Source organism: Aspergillus udagawae (assembly GCF_001078395.1).
Source record: "Aspergillus udagawae IFM 46973 DNA, scaffold_7, whole genome shotgun sequence".
Classification (NCBI taxonomy): Eukaryota; Fungi; Ascomycota; class Eurotiomycetes; order Eurotiales; family Aspergillaceae; genus Aspergillus; species Aspergillus udagawae.
The window spans coordinates 2,041,376-2,057,286 of NW_025091270.1; the positions used below are offsets into that span (position 1 = coordinate 2,041,376).

Sequence of the window (15,911 nt, forward strand, 5' to 3'; positions counted from 1 at the left end):
TCACGCATGTTATTAGTTTGCAGACCGGCTGTTTCAGATTGCTTTAGGAGCACAAAAGCCACCAAGTCGGAGATCCATTTAATTACAGTTCGTAATGCTTAATATCCATTAGACTGGGGCTTGTCTTTAGCTTGTTAGTCTTGACTCGGTGGCATTATCCTCATTGGCGCTGTCGGCAATTCCAACTCCATCAGCTAAAGAGTTGCACAACTAATTACGGAGCAAGCATGGTTATTGGGGCTTCGGAAATGTTTCATCAGTATTCAATAGGGGCTTGCTTGCTTCGAGTCCGAGGTTCTGCCATTATGCACATTCCGAGTTTATTCGCCTAGTTCGATAGTCCATTCTCCTGCAGGTTCTGGTCAAGCACACTGATGGATTCCATTACAGTCCAATGCGTGCACAAGAACAACATATCTGCTGTTGACGGAATTAAATATTTGATATATATGTGTAGCGTAATGTGTATCGTCATCCGTGCTTCTATACTTGAATCACTTTAATGTAGGCATTGATGGAGATCAGGCCCTCACTGGAATATCGTGCTCATATATCATATACACTCGTAAAAAAGGAATATTGTACAACCTAATAAAACAGGGGTAACAGGGTATCATTCAGCATGACCATTCTCATTCTCAGTTCCATTCCCTCTCACCCCAAGTGTCTCCTGCAGCTCTTTCCATCGCCGCACCACCATGGCGCGTTCATCAGCCGAAGACGCGCACATCTCATCAATCCCCTGCTGTATTCGCGAGGCCAGAATCTCCTTGATTTTGCTTTTCGACAGAGAGTTGCGCAGGCTCTTGTGGAGGCCGTCGAGAGGATACCCTGCTAGACCCCAGAATCCTAATATCGTTAGTACGAAGCAATCGAGAGAGAAAGGATAGTCAAACCTGCTGCGGGCTTGAGGATGGCTCCCCCGAGACCTTTGCCGATGCCTTTCACAAGCCCGACTGGGCCGGATCTCTCCAGACCTTGTGCGGGCTGTACGACGAGTCCGGTGATGCCTTGGTAGAATTCCTGGGTGAATTCCTATTTTCACTATTAGTTTTTAACCAATCTAGTGACCGAAGAGAATAAGGAGGCAGTATCAACCTTTCCAGCGGCTCGAAACCCACTCCGCACGCCCATTACCGTCGGAGTTTTGGCCACCGTCGTGTCGTGGTACAGCTTTGGCGCATTGTGGAACCCCTTGGATAGACTCAGCGTCACATCGGTAGGGACCATAATCGCCCAGTTCAGTAGTCTCTTGCCCAACCGTTTACCGTGATAGCCCGTCTCGCCCAGCACCACATGTATGCCTCCCCGCCTCTCCCTTGACGCCCGTCGGCTGATCGTCTTTTCGAGATCCAATTCACCACCGTCCTCGTCGCTGTCCACATGCGTCTCTGTAGAGCCCGATTGGACCGTGGACTGGTCCGATATTCGACTTCTTGGGTCCGTCCCGCTATCCCCGGATATGCCGTTGGAAGCAGAGACAAAACTCGTACTCTCACGATCAAATTCCTCGCCCTCATCGTCATCCTCATCATGGTCCTCACCTTCGTCATCTTCCTCGTCGGCTTCGCCGGAAGGACTCGATAGTGAATCGGACTGCGATTGCCGCATACTCGCCACACCACCCAGCTGCGACTGCACCCGGTCTTCCGGGGGAATGCCGTCCACTAACTTCGTACTCCTCTCTATACGTGCCCGTACCTCACAGGGGGGAATCCCCTCGCTGTCGTGACTGTGATGCCACCCATGTTTCTTGTGGTGATGGTGGTGGCGAGAGACCGCCTCGACTAGGTCCACCGGCGCGGTTGCGAGAGCCGTCACAAAATCCATCATGATGCCGTAGAGCACCGCGGCCCCCGCGCTGAGGGGACCCGCCGGGTCTCGGTTGGTATCGTAATCTTTCGACCGGTACAGGACGACATCATGCGGCTTGAGGAAGCCCGCCTCGACGAGTACAGCCGCTGCAAATGTGCTCAGCTTGAAGTGCGAGTGGCGCACCCACCATACCGCCGGGCGGTGCGGACAGATCGAGCATCGCAGCGTCTCCAGGTCCAGGTGCCGGTGGAAACTGGCCGTGGCGCACTTGACGCCGTTCTCCTGCCGCATCTTTGCGCCAATCTCGCCCGCTTTCTCCTGCATCTCCGGCCTGAGCGCGTGGTTGATTGCGTCTGCGAGCTTCTCCGCGTTCAGCTGTTTATACGGTATGGGCGCCGGGCCTGCGCCAGCTCGGTACACTATCGAGCCCCAGAAGGGCTGGTCGCCGAAGAACGGGATGATGATTGTCGGTCGGCCGAGCGCGAGCCCCGCTGCTGTGGTTCCGGCTCCGCCGTGATGGACGACGCACGAGACGTGCGTGAACAGCCAGTCGTGCGGAACGCTGCCGACCATGAACACGTTCTTGGGGATTTCGGCTTCCCCGGAGCCGATGTTGCCCCAGCCTTTGTTGACGAGTGCGCGCTGGCCGGTTTTGACGATCGCCTCGAAGACGATCTTGGTCAGTTTGGTCGGGTTATCGACGACGATGGAGCCGAACCCGACATAGATGGGCGGGGGGCCATCTTGCAGGAACTTGACCAGGTCATCGGGTGGCGTGAAGCTGCTTGGAGCGGACAGCATGCTGAAGCCACAGATGTCGACATTATCCATCCAGTCGACCGGCTTGGGGAGCAGTGCCGGTGACCTGCTAGTGTCAGTATTCGAAACCCAAACAAATCGAGGATTACTAACCAGAGATAAGTGAAGGGAATGCGAAGTCTATGAACGATACCCGGCCCGCGAAAGGCGTCCAACGGGTCGAGCCCCAACTCTCGCTTGCGGAATTTATTCAGCAGATCTCCCAACCCCTCATAGAGCATCATCTCGACAATCGCATACGAGGCGAAATTCGCGACGGATCGCTTCGTACGTGTCGGACGCACATTGGCCAGCGGATGCGGAAAGGCCTGAGTTGCCGTCCAGGGCATCGTGAACATGAGAGTCAGTGGCACGCCCAATTTTTCGGCGCAGCTGAGATGCGCAAAACTCGGCGGGTTGGCAATGATCGCGTCCGCCACGAACGGCTGCTCCCGGTAGTCCACCGTCTCGCTCCACGGATCCTCGGGGATGTGGTGCAGCCCTGTTCCATCGCCCATCTCGAAACATGACCGCCAACACCCGGAGAATATCGCTGCCATTTCCCTCCGCCGGCGCCGGATCGCTCCGCTGCGCAGCGTTTTCATCCCCGGCAGTAGACCGGGGTTCTTCACCATGAACGCCATGAGCTCGGCGGGGTCGCCGCCAATATTAAAGAATTCGAGACCGTGGTCCTGGACGAAGTCGCGGAAGGCCAGGTGCGTGGCGAGTCGGACGCGATGGCCCCGTTCCTTTAGGGCCATACCGAGTGCGACAAAAGGCTGTACGTCGCCGCGCGATCCGACAACATGGATGACGATGTTGAGACGGAGCGGGAAGGGCTGGGGTTTCTCGATGGGAGGCTGGGGAAGGGATGCCCTTCGAACCTCTTCCGGCGTTCGTTTGACGGGCTTTTCTATGTGCCTGAGGAGGTTCGTGAGGCTAGATTTTCGGCCGCGGAACTTGATCTCGAGTCGTCCGTCGTCTGCAGCAACAATCACATCAGCTTCGCAATCTATCCGCTGAGACAGCACTCATACCCAACACCCGTACACCCGTGTACATCCCATGGTCCAGCAGGGGCGTGGCAGGACGGTCCGCCGAGAACGGGTCGCTGAGCATCTCCTGGGGCCAGTCGGCCGTCGTGATGCCACCTGTGGAGTGTAGCAGAGGCATCGTGTCCTGGATGGAATCAAGATCCTAGTTTAAGGACTAATAGATTGAGAATCTTCATGAAAAAGTAAGGCGCAACGCGTGTCGTCTTGCATATATTTGGTGAGTGTCGCGATGGGGTGGCCTTACCCGGTGATGTCATGGTGCGTTAAACTTTGCTGGTGGGTCGAGAGACATACCTCGGCATCGCGATCTTCTTCATACACAGTAAATTATTTCAACGTTGATCAACTCAATCAGCACGGTAGATGACCTAAAATAAGCTATGACGATCCTGTCCTTCCGCCATAACCGGTTCGGCCTCGGGATGGCGACCTATGGCCGATGATGTACATCGATCCCGTGGTGTCGATCATTTCCAATTTAAAACCTATATAAAACATTTAAATACCCCGGACCCTTGAGTTCCTTGTTCTAAATATCCACGAGTAAGAAGATCCTGACAGCTTCCATGGTCGGGGATATTCATGTTTGGCGAGCGGAACGGTGGCCTGCTGTGTCTTGAGGACTGACGGACATTCCCTTCAATTCGTATTTTTGTATATGTTCAGATCCCCCGGAGATGGCGGATTGCTGCGATTTGGGGAAGAGCTTGTAGCCTGTGCTCTGCGATAGAGGGATGGACTGTTATAGAATTTTTAAATTCAGCAGGCGATATTTTTCGTGTGATTGTAGGGCTAACAATATCCAGGTGGTTGTGACAAACCAATGAGAGAAGCCATGGCGGCGAGTTAGCGAGTAGATCGCGAAGCCTATTGACATAGTATCTGAGTCTCTGGTGTACCCAGATAGGAAACTACTACAGACAATCAAAATTCTACAGGTATGCTGAGACGGTCTGTTTAATTGCCCGGTGGGATCGATTTATTCCAGATATTGTATTATTCCAGAAGCGGGCACATGATTAATAGACAACGTACAAGATACAGGCAACATCGGAAGGAGCAGATGAGAAAAGTGGAGAAAACGGGCAAAAAGATCAGACAAATCAGACAAGAAAGGGATCAAGGCAAAGGAGTCAACAGTGTTGACTGCTCTGCCTGCTGCATTAGTCTAACTAAGCAGCCAATCCACGTGTTTCCACCAGGGTAAGTGGAGACCCTCCTTAGGTTGGAACAGGACGACGAGCAATGTGCAGAAGTAGGAAAAATGGAGAAGTGGGAGATGGAAAAGGGAGGTAAACTATTCCACTTGTGTACTAGACAGCTTCAATGATCGGTCAACGTGGCTGGGGGCGGCACGCTCGTGGTCTCGCCCTACTTATGTATGCACGCGCCTGATCAAGTGACTAGTGGCTGACGCTAAACCAAACGCGGAGATTTCATTCCCATATGGGACTGTTTTTTCCACATTTAGTTTAGCGCTATATGCTGTTCCCCATGGTGCCCGCACCTCTGATCTAGTAAATAGGTACTACCTACCAAAGGGAAAGAAACCGCCTAACGCCTCTAGATCCAACCCTGCCGCTGTTACTGCTTATTCCTTGTCAGGGTTGGGCGGTCGGGACTCAGTCACTCCCTTAGGTTCGTTCGGTCTTTCGAGTTCTCTGCTTCGTACCTCTTGAGATTAGAATCCTTGAGTTGTTGTTCACTCGAGGCTCAAGGCTCAAGCTATCCAAAATTATTTAAATAGCTAATTCATCTCTCTGGAGTGCTCAGTATGCTATTTCTCCCTATAGACCATCAATTCTACTTGTATTTTGAGGAGATTATAATTCTTGTTTCTGTTCTCAGCCACTAGATGTCGAGTCCTGTCCCTTTCTTCTGCGGAGACCCACCCCTTGATGTATATTCTTTCAACGTTGACACCCACTTGGGTTCTTTCAGTCAGACTGGAAACTCCACTCTCCATTACCCTGTCCGGGAGCAATCACTGGCCTTTATAAGTGATCCAACAGCTACTACATATCCATTGCAAGACGTTCCTCCTAGTACAGCTTCGCAATCTGATTGGCATATGCCAGTATCTGCAATATCTCAACCAGCATTTACTCCGGAGTTACTTTCCCTTAATCCCGGAACAGAGGCATTTCTCAACCAGCGATGGGACAATCAGCTTTCTGTGGACAGATGTTCTCGACAATCACAAGGTTATACCATTGAGAACAGCGAGCAGGGAGACTTGGTTCCACCTTTAATAAGTCAGTTTCATCCTCTCCAGTCTCTGAACGAGGACGGAGTCTGCCAGACTACCTGCAAAACGTATGTCCCCCGGGCTGTCGCAGATACTGCTACTGATGGCTTCCATTCATAGGATACCAGCTGAAAACGCTCACCTTGTCTGCAAGTGGGAGGGATGTACCTACAAAAAACCATTCAATAGAAAGGCAGACCTATCTCGTCATGTCGAGTCAATGCATATTGCGCCACGCTCATACTGCTGTCTCGTTGAGGGTTGCCCTAGACTGTTCAGCAGGAAGGACAGACGCGATGCGCATATGCTGCAACGACATTTGATCTCGAGGTCACAAAGGCAGGCTGGGTGTAGCGACTAGCATGAACATCTATTTGATCCTTTGCTTGCAAGCATTTTTGTGTGTATGATTCGACTGTTGGTAACTGCCTTTTATTCTTTTCTTTTCTTATTTCATCTTTTATGGTGATATGCAAGCTAGTTATATCAATTGATTTATCTCCTCTAACCGTAAACCATCGTTGTGGTGCTGCAAAAGGATCCTTGATGCAGCGGGCTTAGAGAAAAGGTACCAATTAGATGACGAGCACATTTCATCAAAGAGTTCTAGAAATGCACTCGGCACTGGAGAGGAGGGTGATTGGTCCAGTGGTGATTGCACGCCATTCGGTGTATATGAATCTGTTTCGGGCGACCTTAACTGGCGACTGTACGGACCTAGACAGACGACAGGATACAGTCGAGTTCAACTATTCAGCTAGACGCAGGCTGCAGTCCGAAAAAATGCGGGCAAAAGCTGGTGACTTGGATCCTGTAGTACCCGGCATCGAAATGGACAGGTGAAAAAATGGATTACCATGCGCTGGCTATCTATTTGATGCCAGATGGCTTTGTACGACATTAAAACTTGTATATCACTACTCTGATAGCATCTTTCCTATTGAAGGCTATTATATCGACATGGCATGATGAGCTGAAAGCAGAACACCTGCCCACTCTGTTCCTAGCAAATGACAGAATACATTGCATTGAACTGTGTCGGGAACAACTCAATCAGATGATCCCGATTTTAATAGTCAAGAACGCTCCTGACAGACAACTAAATCTTACTACGTGGCGTAGATGGGCACCGGGCAACAGAGTCGAATGTTAGTGTGAATACTACCGCTGTGGATAAGAATATGCAGTTGGAGATGGAGCGTGTGGACTCAAAAGCAGGGCTTGGATCTACCGACGATCTATCGTTAGAATACTGATCCACGAATAGGCATCCCAGACAATCTTAAGCTAAGATGTCTAGGTGAGCTAGAAAACTGGAAGACTCATGTCAAGCTTCGACTCCGCAGCGTGGCTTTTCGGGAAGTGGCGAGACTTGTCTCGATTTCGGGGGAATAATGGCCGAGGCTGTCACCTGCTGTTGTATAACTACCCAACGGTTTCGCGTAGAACGTTGGGCAGGAATTCTTGATTAAAGGAAGAGTATTTTGCATCTCAGTGGGTAGCCCGGAGAAATGTACGTACCTACAGGAGAGATTTGAAGTCGCTTGAAGGGCGGCAACTGAAGTTCATATCTATATCTCATTCTATAAGCAGACTTTTATGTACGATTCATCTATATCCAGGTCATTTCTCAAAACCTCATAATCCTTTGCAGCGGAAGACATGCCTAGCCCAGCCACGGCATGCCCCACACAATATCACCACAGTCCACACAACCAGACGGTAGCCATTACCGTTAGTGCAAGTATGCGATGTACTGCGTATGGTGTTGACACACAGGTACCACAGGCCCTCAATCCCGTTTCAAGCCAACCTTACCCGCCTTCCGCAGCCCAAAGTACCCGAGGAGAGTACAAAGAACCATAAACCCAAACATCGTCCAGAAACTAGCGCGGTATCCAGCCATCAGCGCAGCGGTCTCGTCAGCACCAGACTCTTCCGTCACAATAGTCGAGATGACCTGCAAGATCGCGAGGCCCAGGGCACTCCCAAACTGCGCGGCCGTGTTGAAGACGGCACCCGCAAGCGCCTGCGTGTCATCCGGGAAACTGTTCGTGATGATGATTAAGCCGATAGTGTACAGCGCGTTGAAGCTGACGGCCTGCAGAAGCTGCGCGACGAAAGCGTTTCCCCAGTAAGTCCAGGAGGGCTGGATGACGGCCATGAGTAAGGGGGACCCGGCGCAGAGGAGAGACGTCACCGTGGCGATCCAGAAGGCGGGGACTTTGTGCACGAAGATGCCGATAACGAGGTTCATCAGGGAGCCGACGATGAGGCTGGGGAGGATGCGAACGGAGGCGTCCAGCGCCGAAAGGCCTTGGACTTCTTGGAAACTGGGTCGGGTTAATGAGTGGCCATAGGGGAGATGGAGGGAAGGCTTACAATAAGCTGGCAAAGAGCTCCATTGAATTGACGACTGTTGTTGAGATGGCGAGGGTAGCGCAGACGCTTGAAAAGGCTATGTTCTTCCACAGTGCATTGGGAATGAGAGCTGGCTTGTTCCTCTTGACTTGGTAATGGACCCAGCCGATAAACGACGGAAGTGCAAGGGCAGCCAGGCACAGCATGACGATGCTATCGGCAGATTTGATCCGTGATGGGTTCGCGCTCACAATACTGTACTTCTGGTTAGCCTTCGAACAATGCCATGGCAGGGATGACCTACGCCAGGAGATAACAGAGCAATGCCATGAATGCGGAGGCCAGTCCAGCGCCAACCCAATCGATCTTAGTCCTAATGTTGTGAAGAAGATCCGAGTACTGTATGCTCTTACTCTGAGGCAAAGCCCAGAGTCCGGCAATCGAGAATACCAGCGTGATACCGCCAGAAAGAAACCACCCCGATCTCCAACCGATAGTGTCGACCAGCACGCCCCCGACAACCAGGCCCAAAGAAAATCCAAGGGGTTGGCTGACCCCCAAGCACGAGAACGCGACATTGCGGCTTCTTCCTGGAGGCAGAAGTTGCGTCACGATGGAGATGGAAGAGGCCAAGTGCATCGCGAGGCCGACACCTTGGAGAGCCCTCAAAACCACCAACTCCTGCCCGGTGCGAGCCACACCTTGACCGATCATCAATGCGCCGCTGGCAAAGGAGCCGACAAGTTCGACCCATCGTGGACCAACCGTGTCTGCCAGGGACCCCGCCAAGAGAAGGGTCGAGGCGGTCGCCAGGCTATTCACCGATGAAGGCCAGAAGGATAGAGAAGGGGGAAGTTGAAGATCCTTCGTGATAGTTGGCAGACCGACGATCACCAGCCCATTGATCACGCTGGCCGTTAGAGTTACAGCGAAAAGCTGGCTGAGTACCACGACCTTTCGCAACTGCGATTCTCCGGGCGCTGGCCGTGCATTTTCTGTGGACCGGAGATTCGTCGCTTCCAATACGAGAGAGTTGACGGGTGTAATCGTCGCAGTCGTGGTGGTAGACATGTTGCCGACTGCAAAAGTATAGCTGCAGCTCGGAATTGTTTTGGGCCTTTTATTTAGATGGGAGCGAGTTAATATGGCTCAGGGCATATATGACTCAGAAGACTAGACTACGCCCTGGGAAGTACATTTTTTCCTTCAGTGGAGAAGCGAGACTAGGAGACATGCCACGCGACGCTAGGGCACGCTAAAGTCAAAAACTGGGGACATTAGGCAATAGAAACGTACTTGTCTGGTGTCGCCCACTCCGGCTTCATGGTTCATGCGCCCGAGCTCGGAGATTCGCTGTGATAGCCGAGCCTGGCCCACTCAGCGGACTATAGACTAGTGCCCGCTGGAATATCTGCTTGCCTTGTTTACCGTGTAGAATTCCGAGGTTTCCGATAGTATTAAGAGTCAACGCGTGGTCTAGACCAAGCTTCTTCTCGTACCTGACTATCGCCTGCAAGTATATCTGCTCTGCGTCGTTGTGCTGACCTTGGACACAATATAAGGTTACCGACAGTTTGGAGAAGTCAGCGCGTGATCTTGTCTAAACTCCTCGTACCTAGCTAGCACCCGCTACAACATCTTCTCTGCCTTAGCGAGCTTGCCTTCTTTTAAAATAGATCCCCCATTTCTTCATTGGTTATTAAGATCGAGCTCCTTCTTTTCGATGATGTTTTTAAGCTTAACGGTTTTTTGCGCATTTGTAGACTAAATCGCACTATAGTTGAAAATGAGTTGTATGTCTTCAGTGATTAATCCTTTGAGCTCTTCATCTTGTTTCCTTTGCCAAGTCTGCAGAGGACATTCAAGTATTTTAAGGCTTCAACTACTGCTTATGTCGGGTTCAGGAGCGCAGTTGCTGGTCGCCAATACAGAGTTCAGTGCGTTTTCAAGAAGGGGCCGGTCACAACTTGGTAGTAACTATAGGAAGAAAGAACGCTGAGAACCATGCATAGGATCACTTCTCACCCGGTCCTTCCTAAAATAGTGAACGTCTGACCGAATACTGTTCCCCCAACCGACATCAGCATCTATTGCATCTCCATCCCCACGCTCCATTTCCGTGCTGCCTATGCCTTTTGCAAAACAGATAGGTTGTCGCTTGAGATATTATCACTCAAATCTTCGCTTCGAGTCATTGTCGCTGTACATGATGTCCGACAATAACACCTCAAACAAGACGTGTCACCCGTCGCCCTCCGCTGCCAACGAGAGCACCCTCCAGCCACCAGGTGGTATGCTGAATGTTTCTACTTCCCATGGATACTCGAAGGTAAACACACTGATAACATCAGATGTCCGTCCGTGTCAACGTTGCCCCAATCAAACCTGTCACTCGACCGACCGTTGTCCGTTGCGACCTTTGCCAACTGCCGTGAGAAACACTACTAGCGTTACTACTCGACCTGGCCTTGTGGGCACCACAAAACCCGCCCTTGTTATTTCTGTCGGAGTAAATCATATCTCGCACTACAGCAGCCCCACTGGTACGGTTCCCACGGTTGTGATTGAGACGCCCACGGTTGCGGTCCAAATTCGCGACAAGCCGAAACGTAGACGCAGGAAGAGACCAAATAAGGCGGCCAGGAGGGCTCGATTGGCTGCTGAGCGGATAAATTCTCAGGATGCTACCCCAGCAGCGATGAAACCGGAGGACAGTGATGACAAGGTGGCCCAGTGAGGCACCGTATTCTTTGCGCTGAGACTTATTCCATGTTCAACTGTGGTCTGTCCACTAGGCAATAAAGTTGGAGAGCTAAGATCACGCGGCTTCATGTTCGAATACAGTTCCTGTCCTAGAAAGAAGGCAAGAGGGTAGATTGAGGAGGAGATTTTGACAGATGGATTCCACGCATGTGCTTAACTACAAGAGAAAGAAAGGGAGTGCTCACCCGCCCTGAGCCATACTCCGCCTGTTGAACAATTATAGCCTACTTCGATAGTAACATGCCATGTCAGCTAAGCTTGTAACCAAGGCCAGGAACACATTGGGGACAGTAAACAGGGACTACTGGATACTCTTATACCTGGTCCAATGTGGAACATCTCGCCGTTGAACTTCGTGTGTAGCAATGCTCGGCAGATCCTTGTCTAGTGCTTCAATGAAAACCCTCGAACTTACATGTATCCTCAAACCACAATATACAGTCATTATTGACGACTACTGTCAGTCAATGAACTTGGATGGTCCTTCCAAATACAACCTGACGAGATTAGACGTGTCTTTCTAGGATTCCGTGGATTGAGTGGAGGGTCTATTCTCCCCAAAAAGTTATAATACTCGGTAATGTCGAATCCACCAGTCTTCTCGAGGTTTTCAAGAGCAATCTTCTTCACTTCATCCGGTACCGAGACACATAGCTCGATGTAAGCCATGTTGACACCTCCCCCATCGTAAGGCACCCCCATCTCAATGTCCGCTACGGTTCGTCGGGCACATTGTCAAGGACAAGGGTGGAGGTATGCTCGAATATAAACTTCTGTGATAAACATTAATACGTAAAATCGCGTCCAAAGCCGCGGTAACCACGCCCCAAAATCCTTGCTTCCAGATCACAGAGATACTTCGGGTTGGGACTCTCGCGAGCATCCTCCATCGGATTAACGTCTGGGTCAGCGTCAAGCTCATCCCAGTAGTCGCCGTAATTGTGCAAAATGCAGATGCTCGCCACAGCCAGTTTCATAAACGGCACGCGCCGAAGTAGCTCTTTGTAAGTCGCGACGTGAGGAACGGATGGATACCAGATGCAGTATGGAAACTCGTCTAGGTCGCTCATCTCAGGAATCCTATTGCTCACGATATCTCCGGCGTTCAGTGCACGGGTGAATTTGGGCAACAATTTCCAAAAGTCCAGTTGCAAAGCCTGGATGGTATCGAATTCCTCGCACGACACATAGTTGATTGATTTCTTCTCCCAAGGTTCTTGGGATTCGCTGACCCCTCAGTTTCGTTATGGCGTTCATGTTCGACATTGTATACTGTACAAACAACGGGACTCCACGCTATAATATCATGTCATGTAATTTCTATGCATAGCTGGATATAAACTAAGCATATCTGGGGCATTGAGGTCAAAGCCAGACTCAACGTTTCACCTGTACAATTATAAATCAATTAGATTGACAATCCTTGCTTTGACTTCTATTCCAGCCAGGCCTCTACAGCCTCCTTGAGATGACTCGACAACCACTCCTCCTCAAGCGGCGCTTCGACATCAAACCCATGATCTCCTTCTCGCCGCGTCAAAACAATCTTATCTCCACCAGGTTTCCCCTTCATGACCTCCCGCGCCTTCTCAGCAAACTTCTCACTCTGCTCCACCGGCACAACCGCATCCTGCAACCCATGCAGAATCGCAATACCTCCACGCGGGATTTTCACATCAGGCCGATCAAGCCACTCAAGCGGATAGCGCAGTTCCCGCGGCTCGCCCTCCGCGCCGTCTTCGTAGAATTGTCCCAGAGCACCATAGTATATAGCCGCTACCATCAGATCGAACCGATCCGGTAGAAAGGCCGATGATCGGATCGCGCTTCTGTCCATTTGAGCTAGGTAATCCTCCACCGTGGACGCAGGCACATCCGGTAGGGGTTCAGAGCTCGTAGCTGTGCGGAAGTACTCCGACGCCATGTCGACCATGGGATAACTAGCTGCCGTCGCGCGGACCTCGTCCGCGTGCGCCAATCCAACGCAGATACTCAGTAAGCCGCCAGCGGAGTCTCCAGCCGTTAGGATCCGGTCCAGATCAAGCTGTGTTGGTGCGGAAGATGTTGCGAGCAGCTCCGTGACGGCAGATGAATGCAGCCAGGCCCAGAAATCTTCAATGTCCGAGAATATCTCCGGGCTGGTTGATTCGGGGAGGAGCCGGTAATTTGGGCTTACGATGACTGCGTCGTGCTTTTTGGCGAGCTGCAGGAGCCAGATGGGGAGCCATTCCATGAGAAGGGAGTCGCCGGTTATCTGGTCGTGTTAGCCGTGCAATCGATCCAACAAGGGGTGGATGTCTTACCAGGCCTCCGCCGTGGAAGCGGACGATTACTGGGCGTTTGCCGGTGAATGTAGACTTGGGGATAATAAAGTCGGCGCGGATGGCGTGGTCTCCAATCTGTTTATAGTGCGTCTGGATCAAGTTGAAGCCAGCGAGTTTTTCGTTAGTTTCGACGGAGCCCATTTTCGATGATATGTGTGACAGGTTTTGAAGGATTTTTCTGTCGTCTGGAAGTTATCTCCATTTTGGTGTCTACCAAGGCTATATATAAGCCTCTCGCGGATTAATAATGTACATACAATCAACATGGCTAAGGTTATGGAGATATCTCCGGGGGCCGTGCACTATCTCCACCGACCAATAAAGATCATGAACGTAATGTTGGAACACACCTGGCCTCCTCAAGGATTGTTTTCATCTTTTGCATGTTTTGCAGACCGTTTTAGACAGACCAATTATAGCGTAGATCTATATTAACTACGCTGACAGGACAGCGACGATGGCAGGGTAGTCTATGTACGCAGCCGCTTATGTTTCAATAAATTCACTTATCTCTACCCAAGTGTTGGTAATGCTGGACATCCAAGTGACTCATCTTGTATTAGCAAATAGCCTTTCACATGACGAAGCAAGACAAAATACGCAGATGTTGCCAATATCAAGACAGACAACCACAGCGGCAATTCAGAAAAAAGTGGGATCGAGCCAGCAGCGGTCCACCATAGGAACCCCCTGGAGCTCAAGGAGTATGTCCTCGTTCCATCCCGCTTTGCTAGTTTCAATGAACTCCCGACTCCAACCCCAACGTCTGGCATCAGCTCGATGGGCACTGTCGGGATTCGTCGATTCTCTGATCCTGTCCCGGACGGTGTGAAACACCATGCTTCGCCAGAAGGCATTGTTCGGTTTGCAGAGTGTATCGCAGTAAAGGACCCACAACCATGGCAGTATCAGAACGTTCTGCAAGTGATAATCGAGGATTGCTTGCCTGAGAGGCCGCTCTTTGAACACAGCATCGCTTCCTCCCTTCGTTGGATCTCGCAGTTGACTCACAGTGCTGTGAACCTGCTTCCACAGCGCGAGTGCTCTTGCAGGAGGCTGCGCATCTTCCTCGACGCATGTCTCCAAGCTTGCAGCCTGAGCTTGCTGGGCGCGCGGGTATTGCGTCGCGAGTTGCATGATCTGGAGGTCTTTGATTCCGTTCAGGCGGATTCCGTAGTGATTGAAAAGGGCGGCAGATGCGTTACTGACGTCGAAAAGGATCTTGGGCACGGCAGGAGATTCAAGCAGGAGTTTGAGCGAGTTGTCAGCGAGACTGGTAGTCGCAAACACGTGGTCGCCTAGTGTGAGCACGTCAATCAGGAAGACCTTTTTGATTGGTCGGACGAACAGGGAGATGTCTGAGATTGAGCCATCTTGTTCTGGATTTGTGGTTTGGACGTCGAGGAACAGAGCTGCGGGTCTATGCAATAGGTGATCGAGCTCGTTGAGTAATTTCTCCAGAGCACCGGTGGAGTCGATCATCTGCATAGCGGGAGTCGCGGTTTGCAATGCCATAATGAATGTAGCCATACGGCTCCGGCGACAACGATTTGCTTGATGGGTAGTTCAGAAAAGATAAAACCACTCTCTGACTGATTCTCGTAGACTTGTATGTTTGTAGTTCGAGGATGTAGGACGCACCACTACGTCACCTCTATGGAATAAAGGTACCGAGTTGTTGAGAACCACGGCTTGCAACCGAAGTTGGACCTGGGTTCTGGATACAGCCATCAGATAATAACAGAGGAGGCAAAGATCGTGAATGTGAGCTCATCTTTCGGGATGTTCCGTAAGTGTACAGTCTATATTTCTGAGATTTGTTAATTCAGTAGCATTAAGTGAATAGTAAGTTGGGAATTCCTCACGCAAGGTCACAGTAATCATTGATAACAAACTGATGCAAAGTCTTGTTCGCATATTATGATCATATTTTGCCTTTGTAGATGCCAGCAATTAGGGATAATGGCAGCTATAAAGCCAGCCGGATCTGGAGTTTGTCTACTTCCCACATCGAAAGCATTGGATGTTGATTTGAGTACTCTCCAGCCAACTCCATAGAGTTCTTCTTGTACTGGACTGGGTTCTATCATTACGTCCAGTAGATTAACAAGTGTTTCCTATCAACGTTCAACTACACTGTAGTCAGAAATTGACTGAGACGCAGTTGTCACGACTCTAGGAAATAATGAAATAGGGTGTATTGCCAGTTATCACAAGACAACTAGATCTAGGATTTAGTAGCTTGTATACTCAGTCAAGTGATAAATGACCGTTTCTAAACTCCAACTGGAAATTAACAGCATATGGGCAGACATTTCCGATCGATCCGAGATAAAGATAGGAAGTCGAGGTCTGGTGGAGAATCCTCGATATGAAGCCTTCTACTCTGTACCGCCTAGTCTAGACCCTTGCGCTTAATTCGGCTTCATTTAGGCTATTCGGATAATTATCGTATCAGGGTAAGACATAAGGGTTTCGGACTGATCCCGAAGTCTTTCGTATAAGTCGAGGATTTTGCCCTTAGTGTGTAGGTAAAACCGTTCTGAA

General features: G+C 50.6%; 6 protein-coding genes across 6 annotated transcripts; 1 reads left to right on the forward strand and 5 right to left on the reverse strand.

Annotated features, from left to right (window-relative positions):
* Window positions 1-613: 613 nt before the first annotated feature.
* Window positions 614-3,786, reverse strand: Aud_009373 (putative UDP-glucose,sterol transferase; the record flags this gene model as incomplete). Its single annotated transcript, XM_043294228.1, has 5 exons — window positions 614-849; window positions 897-1,035; window positions 1,099-2,680; window positions 2,728-3,595; window positions 3,651-3,786. 5 exons carry the CDS (start codon window positions 3,784-3,786, stop codon window positions 614-616), a joined length of 2,961 nt encoding a protein of 986 aa, XP_043150163.1.
* Window positions 3,787-7,708: 3,922 nt separating this feature from the next.
* Window positions 7,709-9,348, reverse strand: Aud_009374 (putative MFS transporter; the record flags this gene model as incomplete). The annotated part of the gene is made up of 3 exons (XM_043294229.1): window positions 7,709-8,249; window positions 8,299-8,532; window positions 8,582-9,348. 3 exons carry the CDS (start codon window positions 9,346-9,348, stop codon window positions 7,709-7,711), a joined length of 1,542 nt encoding a protein of 513 aa, XP_043150164.1.
* Window positions 9,349-10,486: 1,138 nt separating this feature from the next.
* Window positions 10,487-11,014, forward strand: Aud_009375 (uncharacterized protein; the record flags this gene model as incomplete). The annotated part of the gene is made up of 2 exons (XM_043294230.1): window positions 10,487-10,568; window positions 10,629-11,014. 2 exons carry the CDS (start codon window positions 10,487-10,489, stop codon window positions 11,012-11,014), a joined length of 468 nt encoding a protein of 155 aa, XP_043150165.1.
* Window positions 11,015-11,825: 811 nt separating this feature from the next.
* On the reverse strand, window positions 11,826-12,389 carry Aud_009376 (uncharacterized protein; the record flags this gene model as incomplete). Its single annotated transcript, XM_043294231.1, has 2 exons — window positions 11,826-12,274; window positions 12,383-12,389. The coding sequence occupies 2 exons, from the start codon at window positions 12,387-12,389 to the stop codon at window positions 11,826-11,828; spliced, it is 456 nt and encodes a 151-aa protein (XP_043150166.1).
* Window positions 12,390-12,475: 86 nt separating this feature from the next.
* Window positions 12,476-13,505, reverse strand: Aud_009377 (uncharacterized protein; the record flags this gene model as incomplete). The annotated part of the gene is made up of 2 exons (XM_043294232.1): window positions 12,476-13,294; window positions 13,344-13,505. The coding sequence occupies 2 exons, from the start codon at window positions 13,503-13,505 to the stop codon at window positions 12,476-12,478; spliced, it is 981 nt and encodes a 326-aa protein (XP_043150167.1).
* Window positions 13,506-14,006: 501 nt separating this feature from the next.
* On the reverse strand, window positions 14,007-14,879 carry Aud_009378 (uncharacterized protein; the record flags this gene model as incomplete). The annotated part of the gene is made up of 1 exon (XM_043294233.1): window positions 14,007-14,879. One exon carries the CDS (start codon window positions 14,877-14,879, stop codon window positions 14,007-14,009), a length of 873 nt encoding a protein of 290 aa, XP_043150168.1.
* Window positions 14,880-15,911: the final 1,032 nt, after the last annotated feature.